The sequence below is a fragment of the Nomascus leucogenys genome, chromosome 8 (genome assembly GCF_006542625.1).
Source record: "Nomascus leucogenys isolate Asia chromosome 8, Asia_NLE_v1, whole genome shotgun sequence".
Classification (NCBI taxonomy): Eukaryota; Metazoa; Chordata; class Mammalia; order Primates; family Hylobatidae; genus Nomascus; species Nomascus leucogenys.
Window position 1 is genome coordinate 89,138,455 of NC_044388.1, and position 9,230 is coordinate 89,147,684.

The 9,230-nt window shown below is 50.8% G+C and overlaps 1 protein-coding gene across 1 annotated transcript; it reads right to left on the minus strand.

The window, feature by feature from the left end:
• Positions 1–3,209: 3,209 nt before the first annotated feature.
• LOC100586608 lies at positions 3,210–6,156 on the minus strand. Its single transcript, XM_012508852.2, has 3 exons — positions 5,919–6,156; positions 5,414–5,520; positions 3,210–4,661 (listed from the first exon to the last, which is right to left on the minus strand). Exon 3 carries the CDS (start codon positions 4,080–4,082, stop codon positions 3,456–3,458), a length of 627 nt encoding a protein of 208 aa, XP_012364306.1. The 5' UTR covers positions 4,083–4,661; positions 5,414–5,520; positions 5,919–6,156; the 3' UTR covers positions 3,210–3,455.
• Between the last annotated feature and the right edge of the window lie 3,074 nt (positions 6,157–9,230).

A 9,230-nucleotide genomic window follows, 5' to 3' on the forward strand; every position in this document is an offset into this window, starting at 1 on the left:
AAGGGTATAAAATTGTGCCCAGCATAAGCAATCAGTGGTGTAATAGGTCAGGAGAAGGTGACCTACAGGACTCAGCGGTGATCGGGAGAGGTGATCACAATTAGCAACTGGAGAGAGCCCCCAGGTCTTGGGAAACACTGCATTTCAACACAGGTGGTGGTTTCACAGCATATTCAATTTCAGACAACATACACACAGCATGCTTAGGATACCCGGACTTTATGTTGGTGTATTATTCTTTTCAGAAAGCGTTTTAGTTGGTTTAAGTTTTAGGTTTTGTTTTAAAGCAGGACCTGAGAAATAGAAAACAATCCTGGGAAAGATTCAGGCCTCTGCAGGCTGAGATGGGGCCCGGGTCTATATCTCTGAGGAGGAAAGAGGAACTCATTGAATTTTGGGGAGTACATGCGAGCAGAGAGAAATTGCACTGGGTGTGCATGTGCATGCGTGCAGGTGTGTATGTGCATACACACACTGAGGGGCTGGAGGAGGAAATTAGCAAGGCCCAGAGAAGGGTAGAGGATCTCCAGGCCCGAAGGGCTGGTGCTGCACTTGGCTGGATGGCAGCACAGCGGCCTGAGGTTCATGGGTCATTTTTGCCCCCTCTCCACGTTCATGGACCCTTCATGACTGTCCGCGGCTCTGAGATGTGGGGCTTGCAAGCTAGAACCAAGTATGCTCTCTGCCCATTTCTGAGGCAGTCGTTGGGACTGTGGGGCCGTGGACCCCTGCCAGGCTGGCCTGTCCCTGGACACTCAGGATGCATTTCCACCTCCTGGCTCCTGCAGGCACCTGCACAAGCCTCCTTTTGAAGGTAATCTGAGGAGTTGTCACAGCAACACCTGTGAACTGAGGCGGATGACAGGGCCACCACAGAGGTGACACTGTGTGCAAGGAGGGGAGATGGGAGCCACCTCTAGCTTTGCTTCCTGCGCCCCCAGGGAGTTGCCACTCATAGTGGGCTCCACCCTCCCCCCACCAACATGTTCCCTATCATCCTCCAACAGACACCGCCACTGTGCCCAGGGCCATCCTCCCCGCTGAGTCCTACACAGACCAGGGACCATGAGTCACCCCATCACTTTGAGTTTCCTTCTGCCTGGGCCACATCCAGATTCTGGGATGTTTTCCACACTCGGCCTCACTTTGCCTTTGACGCACTATGGCCTAAATGTCAGTGTCTCCCAAATTTATATGTTGAAGCCTAATTCCCAATGGGGTAGAATGAACAGGTGGGGCCTTGGGAATGCCCTGAAACCAGACAGACTTTCTCAATAATCCCCTCCTGAAGGAAGCTAGTGCTCTCATCAAACAGGCTCCTGCAACCTCCCTTGTCCCCTTCGGCCACATGAGGACACAGCTAGAGGCACTGCCCTAAGGAATGGGTCCTCACCAGGCACTGAATCCTCAGGCATCTTGATCTTGGACTTCTCAGCCTTCAGAACTTTGACAACACATTTCGGGCGTTAGTAACTCCCCAGGCTAATGTACTTTGTTAGAGGAGCCCACCGGACTAGGACGGGCCCTCCCTTCTCACCTGACATCACATACTCCCAGGATCCGCCCCTCACAAACTCAGGCATTGCGGGAATTCCTTGGGTGAAGGGGCCAGGAGAGGCCCCTGTAAACTGCTCACAGGCAATCAGAGGTCCCTTAGAATGGGGAGGACAGCAAGCACAACAGGAATCTATCAACAATGCACGACACACAGGACCCCAGCAGACCCTCACAGAAAAGGATCAAAGAGGGGAGGCAGGAGAGGGGACCCCCAACCACAGTGTGACAGCCTGCCACCCAGAACAGGGCAGTGGCAGAAGACGCATGGAAAAGAGCCAACGAGAAGAAAGTGAGTCAGAAGATGCATCTCACAGAGCCCAGAGTGGCTCCTGCTGTGGGCAGAGCCCAGGAACACCAGAAAGCAGAGCTGCGTCTATGGTCCAGAGGGATATTGACACTTGAAGAACGAGTCAGTCATTGACCACATCCTACATCACAAAACAGGGGACTTTTCTAGAGTGAAGGCAAGGAGAGAATGTATTCACCACCCAAGAATGTATTCACCACCGAGGTGGGGAGCAAATATACAAGATTCACTGGACTGCCAGGCCCTGCCTTTCCTCACAGAGGCAGACGATGAAGCCAAATTCTGCAGGCTCTAGCAGGCTCCGAAGTTGGGGGCTGTGATCAAGAAAAGGAAGGTCACACTCAGAGTTGGAAAGGCCCAGAAAGCTAGGAAGTCCCCCCGTCAGCTACTGTGCCCCAGGCCACCCCCGTCTACACACCCCAGTGCCTCCTGCCCCAGGGAGAAGAGTCTCTGGGTCCCAGACCCGAGGTCTGCAGAGACTCAGGAGACACACAGAGCCCTGGGGTTCACCACAAGCTTCATCCGAGGGTAAAGTGAAAACGTAGATCAGGCGTTTGATTCAGGGTCCTCCTGCACTGAGAAGAGGGAGGGACAAGAAGAGCCATGGCCAAAGCAGGGGGAGTCAGGATGAGGCAGAGGCCGAGCTGCAGGCAGAGCCACCTCTGTGGTACTAACCCGGGGATGCCAGGTTCCTCCGGCCCCCCCCCCCCCATACTCCCCAGCTGGCTTGGGAGGAGGCTTGCCATCGCTATCCCGAAATTCTGCTCCAACCCCATGTAGCACGGCTCTCTAGTGACGCCCTCTGTCTGGCATCAGCTGGACTTCTGTGTCTCTTCTATCAGCCATGTTGGCTGCTGTCAAGGCAGTGCTTGGGTTTAAGGGTTCCCAGGACTTTGTGCTCAGAGTGTGCAAGGCTCCACCTCACCTTTCCCGAGTGCCTGCCTGGGCTGCCCACACACACCTGGGCTAGGGAGGGTCAGAGGCGGCCACACCCACCCACATCTAACTCTTCCTCTGGGCCAACTGTTCACAGGCCAATGACTCCAAAATGCCACCCGTTCTTCATACATTTCCAAAAGAAGGAATGAAGAATACGGTGGCATGTTCACAAGCCTTTTTCTTCTGGAGGAAAAACAAAACTTTGACCAAGGACACAGATCCACTAAACATCTGCCCTGCTCCCTGACAATCCTTCACTTTCTGCAACCACATGCAGAGGTGGGTACGGACCAGGCCACTGAGGCTTCTGTGAAAATAAATCTCTCAGTCACCCTAAAAGAAGGGTAAGAGCCATGGAACTTCCTATTTCACCAAATGTGGAGGGGACGTTTGGGGGTGGTGGACCCTGCATTCTGAGGGGAAAGAAGAAACAGGACCCACTGCTGGGACCGGGGCCAGCAGCCCCCAGGAGTCCCTGGGCATTCAGCCGGAGGCGGCCCCCCCTGCACTACTACCCATGGTGCAGCAGCCCCCCCCCCCGTTCTTCCCTTCTGTCCATCAGGACCCATGGAACTGGGCACCCGGCTCTGGGGTATGGAGAGCACACAGGAGGCCTGGCTCCTCCTCACCCCTGACTCTACAGAATTGAGTCTCAACTCAAGTCCCACATAAAGGTCTTGGCTTTCTTTCCTGTTCCAACCCCAGAGAGGGCACAGATGCCCAGAGTGAGGAGACGGTTACTTGACCACCAGGTGTGGAGCATCCCTGGCCAGCTGCTGGGAACCCCGCAGACCGAGGGTGTGGCCGGTGCAGGTGGAAAGTGAGATCCTCTCCTCCTCTCTCCTGCCAAGAGTGGGCCAAGGAGAGAAGGGCCAGGGAAAGGTCCACTAACAAAACCGAGTGGGGAGGAGGGGTGACAGTCACAGGTTTCTACACGGAATCTGGCATGCCACAAGAAGTGTCCCCACTCCTCTTCAGGGCACCTGCTTCCATGCTGGGAACACAGTATTAGACCTCGGCACGAGCCACATGTCCCTGCCCACTCCTTGCCCAGAGGGCGATCGGGAACAGGAAGGAGTTTCCAGTGCCATGGACAAGCCCTGGGTGAGCACAGGATGGGGGGTCCTGCTGTGGTGGGTCCTGGGCTGACCGGAACAGGTCCTGGAAGCAGGCGAGGTGCTGTGCAGTCTGCAGCGTAACTCTGAACTTGACAATGAGGTCTCCCCGCGGATTGCATACCTTGAGGAAGGGAAGCATCTTTCCATGGAGTCTGCCCCATTGCCTGCCAATGGCATTCGTGCCCATCTAGAGGACCAGCCGCCACCACTGCTGGCTGCCAGTGTCCTTTCAGGCAAACACGGCACCTTGAGAAAATGAGGCAGAGAGTGAGGGAAGGGTTTGAGTAGGAAAGTCACCAGCTGGTACTGACAAGGACACTGAGGGTACAGTGGTTCCATCTGAGCAGAAGTGTGTGCCAGGGCTTTTCTTGGAGCACAAAGACAATGCTGCAGGGGTGGCTTCTGGTCTGCAAACTCCCTTTTTGGAAAGTGGCCTGTGGCTCCAGGTAGCTGTTCTGCGTGCGACGGTGCTGAATCTTGTCCTTGTCCTTGGTGGGACCCCTTGTGCTCAGGGTGGAGGAGCGCTCTGTGACCTCCCTGGACCAGGTAGTACCACAGGAGATCCCCTTCAGGCACTCTTGCACAGAGGTCTGCCCCGCCATCTGCAGGAAGCGAGCGGTGTTCCCGGCTCTCCTTAGACACTCTCAGCCACTGAAGTCACTTGCCAAGCATCCAAGGAGGCTTCTCCCTGTGCCTCTGGGTCATGTGGTCAAGGCCAATGCAGGGCAGAGGAGTGACCGCTGGAAAAGAAGAGCCCAGATGAAGTGCAGTCACCTACCTGAGGCTGGGCTCCCCTGGAAGTCCCCATGAAGTAAGTCTAGGAAGAAACCACCAGAGCCACTGAGGGCCCCTAGATATGCAGTGGGTAGGGAACGGGCAGCGCGGCTCATCTTCATGGAGCGATTGCTACAGTGCTGGGATTTCATCAGGCCTGCTAGCTTCATTTGTTACTATTCCCATGAAAAAGTAACATAGTAATGCAACATTTTATTTTATTATTATTTTTTGGACGGAATCTTTCTCTGTCGCTCAGGCTGGAGTGCAGTGGCAAGATCTCGGCTCACTGCAACCTCTGCCTCCCAGGTTCAAGTAATTCTCCTGCCTCAGCCTCCCTAGTAGCTGGGATTACAGGCACCCGCCCCCATGCCCGGCTAATTTTTGTATTTTTAGTAGAGATGGGGTTTCACCAGGTTGGCCAGGCTGATCTTCAACCCCTGACCTCAGGTGATCTGCCCGCCTTGGCCTCCAAAAGTGCTGAGATTACAGGCGTGAGGCACCACACCCAGCCTTAACGCAACATTTTAAAAATCAAAATTCATGCTAAATATTCCATTGTGAGCAAAATATCCACATTTTAAATCAAGCCATGGGCAGATCCTGTAACTGCAACGCTCTGAGAGCTGTACAAGTGTTGGGCAGAGTGGGAAACTAAATTTTGGCAAATTCCATTCAACCTATAAAGTTGTCACCAAAGAAAAGTAGAAGTACTCACTTGCGGAATGTTCCAGACAGCTCCCAGGAGCACTGCACTGCCAGAGATGGGGGATCTGCTCCCCGAGGACTGGGGCTTTTCCAATGAAGGCCATTTTCCAGTTTCGTCTAAAAGCACAGAAGGACTTCGTGAAATGTTTGGCTTTTTCCTAAGGGAAGGAGGTGCCTACAGCGTTGCCATCACTGCTGCTGGCCGCAAGAAGATGCGTACATATTGTCCCTTCCTAAGGTCGTGTTTTGAAAGTGGGCGACTTTGGAAATTAACTGAGGCTGTAACTGCAGAAAAGAGCTGACGGCATCGGGGAGCTGCTCCGATGAGTCTCCAGAGCGGCTTGGTGACCGCAGGAGCTCTGAGTCATCAAAGACCGGGGCCAGGGAGCCTGGAAGAGGAAGGGCACGCTGCTCCCGGGCCACCCCGGGACACATGAGTTAGGGGCAAAATTTCATGCCGCAACAAAGTGACTCAGTTTTTTGGAACTGAGGCTGTTCCAGAACTTCTTACTCACTCTTGGCGCCGCCCCAGCGCTTCCAGGCCCCGGACCCGCCGCAAACACCGCTGGGCTTGGACACAAACCGCGGTCCGGTCCCGCCCGGTGTGCTCCTGGTTCCGTCGGAGAGGGCGGTTGGGCTCAGCGCTAGGCGCGCGCCCTCTGCTCGCCGTTGGGAAGCGGCGAGGGAAGCGCTGAGCTCGCGGCCGAGCGGTGGTCGCTCGCCACCTCGCGGACTCTCGCGGAATCGCTGACACAGTGGCCCACACCTGTAATACCAGCACTTTGGGAGGCCAAGGTAGGAGGAGTGCTTGAGCCCAGGAGTTGGAAGTTACAGTGAGTTATGATTGCACCACTGTACTCCAGCCTGGGTGACAGAGGGAGACTCTGTCTCAAAAAAAAAAAAAAAAAAAAAAAAAAAGTAAAAAAAAGAAGAAGAAGCTTGGAAGTGTTCCTGATAGACCAGAATACCTGAAGTCAGTGAACCAGAGCTGCAGCCCCAGCTCTTCCTTTGCCCTCTAAGTGTCCTCAGGGAGGGCACTATCTTTTCTGGCATCAGTTTTCTCTGCTATCAAATAGAAAGTATTTAACACAATGATCCCCAAGGTTTTCTCGTATCAAAATGTCTCATAATCTCTGTTATTTCTTCACTCCTTACCAAGCAAATACCTCTAAGGCAGTGCCTGATTTCTGCTTATCACAGGTACCCTTCATTTTTTATGGGCTCAGGTCCCTTGGAGAGAAAACAGAGACATACACTTAACGTCTCAGCACAATTCCCTCCTTACTGGGCACTGTCACAATGGCACTTTGGGAATGAGCAGCCAGGTTGTGATGGTTCTCCTATTTTACAGATGAGGAAAGGGTTTCAGAGAGGCTGTATGACTCACCCAAAGTCAAACATGGACTCCCAGGATGTCAGTGTTAGAAAAGATGTCAGAGATTAAAAGAAGATAATGCTCACTGTCATTTTATTGATAAGGAAACTGAGGCCCAGGTAGTGACAACGGTGGCACCCTCAGGTTCTAAGACTCCTAGTCCTGAGTTCTTCCCATAAAACTGCTTCCATTTCATCATTTGTAAACTGAGGCTAATCATACCACCCAACTCATAGGGTAGTTGTGAGCCCTTAGCACCTAGAGGTAAACACTCAATCAATAACAGCCATTATATGATGCTGCCTGCACTACCTGCTATATCCATTTAAGATTTATCCATGACATATTTGGCTAGAACTACCCAAACAGAGTTTTCATAAAACATTCAACTTTTTGTCACCTGCAGTGGGGAACTGAGAATGGGTTGGGTAAATAAAGATGAGTGAGGGCCGAGAGAGTTGAGGGCCTATTGTTTGGGGGGGTGGGAAGGTAACTGTGCTATTGGGAAAGATTCTCCTACAGATGTAGAAGAATCCAGAGCCCAACAGTCCCCCGTTGCAGAGATGAACACAATGAAGAGGGACATCCGGGCCCAACTGGCAGCTCACAAAGAGTTATTGTCACTGTGTTTGACCTTGTTCAACGTCCCTGAAACAAGGGCAGTGAGTTCTTGTGACAATCAGTGCCAGTCATCGGAGCACAAAACAAGCTCTGTGTGAGTTCCTGCCTCTCTTCACATGATGCTATCTCATTTTGCATGGCACTTTACAGTTTATCCAGGATTAGACTTAAGCAGACTTTATCTTACCTTGTCCCCACAGAATCCCTGTGCAGGGGACAGAGAATATCTGTCATCATCTCACAAGATTTCATCTCCATTTTGCAAGCTAGAAACTGAGATGCAGAGATGGTTGAATGACTTTATATAAGGTCACACAGTTAGGACACAGCTTAGCCAAGACCCAAACTATTGTTTTTGATTCCTTATTTAGTCCTGTCCGAGTCTTCTCTCCAAAGGACTATACTGACCAAGTGATTTTAGTGTCTTCCATTGCTCGACTCAAATTATAATTACTCTGAGAAGTTTTATACAGTTCTGTGTGAAGATCATATTCTTTCTTTGTTCTGTTTTTCTGTGCCTATTCTGAGCTATCAGGAAACTACAACAGAGCCCTGAATATACTGCCTCATGTGCTGGAATGGAGCCCTACAACATAATTAAAGGATCACAAGCATTTGTGCTCCAGGAAATCTCCAGGCCCTGTGGTGATGACTTGTCATTTTAAGTAATCACGTTTTTTAATAAAGGAGTATTTCTAAGAATTGCAAAGGACCTCTGAGTGTCAGAGAAAATAGCCTGACAGAGCAATTCCACTCCTAGGTATTTGCTGAATAAAAATGAAAGCATGTATCCACAGAATCACTTGTACATGAGAGTTTATTGTTGCTGGAAACAACCCAAATATACATTGACAGGAAAAATATATCCACACAGTGGAACCCTACTTAGCAATAAAAAAGACCAAACCTCATAGCTCAGCCTAATCTCAGAGACACTGGGTTTACTGTTGCAGGAAGTCAGGAACCCCAAATGGAGGGACTAGCTGAAGCCATGGCAGAAGAACATAAATTGTGAAGATTTCATGGACATTTATTAGTTCCCCAAATTAATACTTTTATAATTTCTTATGCCTGTCTTTTCTGCAATCTCTGAACATAAATTGTGAAGATTTCATGGACACTTATCACTTCCCCAATCAATACCCTTCTGATTTCCTATGCCTGTCTTTACTTTAATCTCTGAATCCCATTATCTTCGTAAACTGAGGAGGATGTATGTCGCCTCAGGACCCTGCGATGATTGTGTTAACTGCACAACTTGTTTGTAGAGTATGTGTGTTTGAACAATATGAAATCTGGGCACCTTGAAAAAAGAACAGGATAACAGCAATGTTCATGGAACAAGAGAGATAACCTTAAACTCTGACTGCCAGTGAGCCGGGCGGAACAGAGCCATATTTCTCTTCTTTCAAAAGCAAATGGGAGAAATATCGCTGAATTCTTTTGCTCAGCAAGGAACATTCCTGAGAAAGAGAATGCATCCCTGAGGGTAGGCCTCTGAAATGGCCGCTTCGGAAGGCGGCCGTCTTTTATGGTTGAAGCTGTAGGGATGAAATAAGCCCCAGTCTACTGTAGTGCTCCCAGGCTTATCAGGATGAGGAAATTCTCACCTAATAAATTTTGGTCAGACCAGTTGTCTGCTCTCAAACCCTGCTCCTGATAAGATGTTATCAATGACAATGCGTGCCCGAAACTTCATTGGCAATTTTAATTTCGCTCCAGTCCTGTGGTCCTGTGATCTCACCCTGCCTCCATTTGCCTTGTGATGTCTTATTACCTTGTGAAGCATGTGATCTCTGTGATCTCTGTGACCCACACCCTATTCGTACAC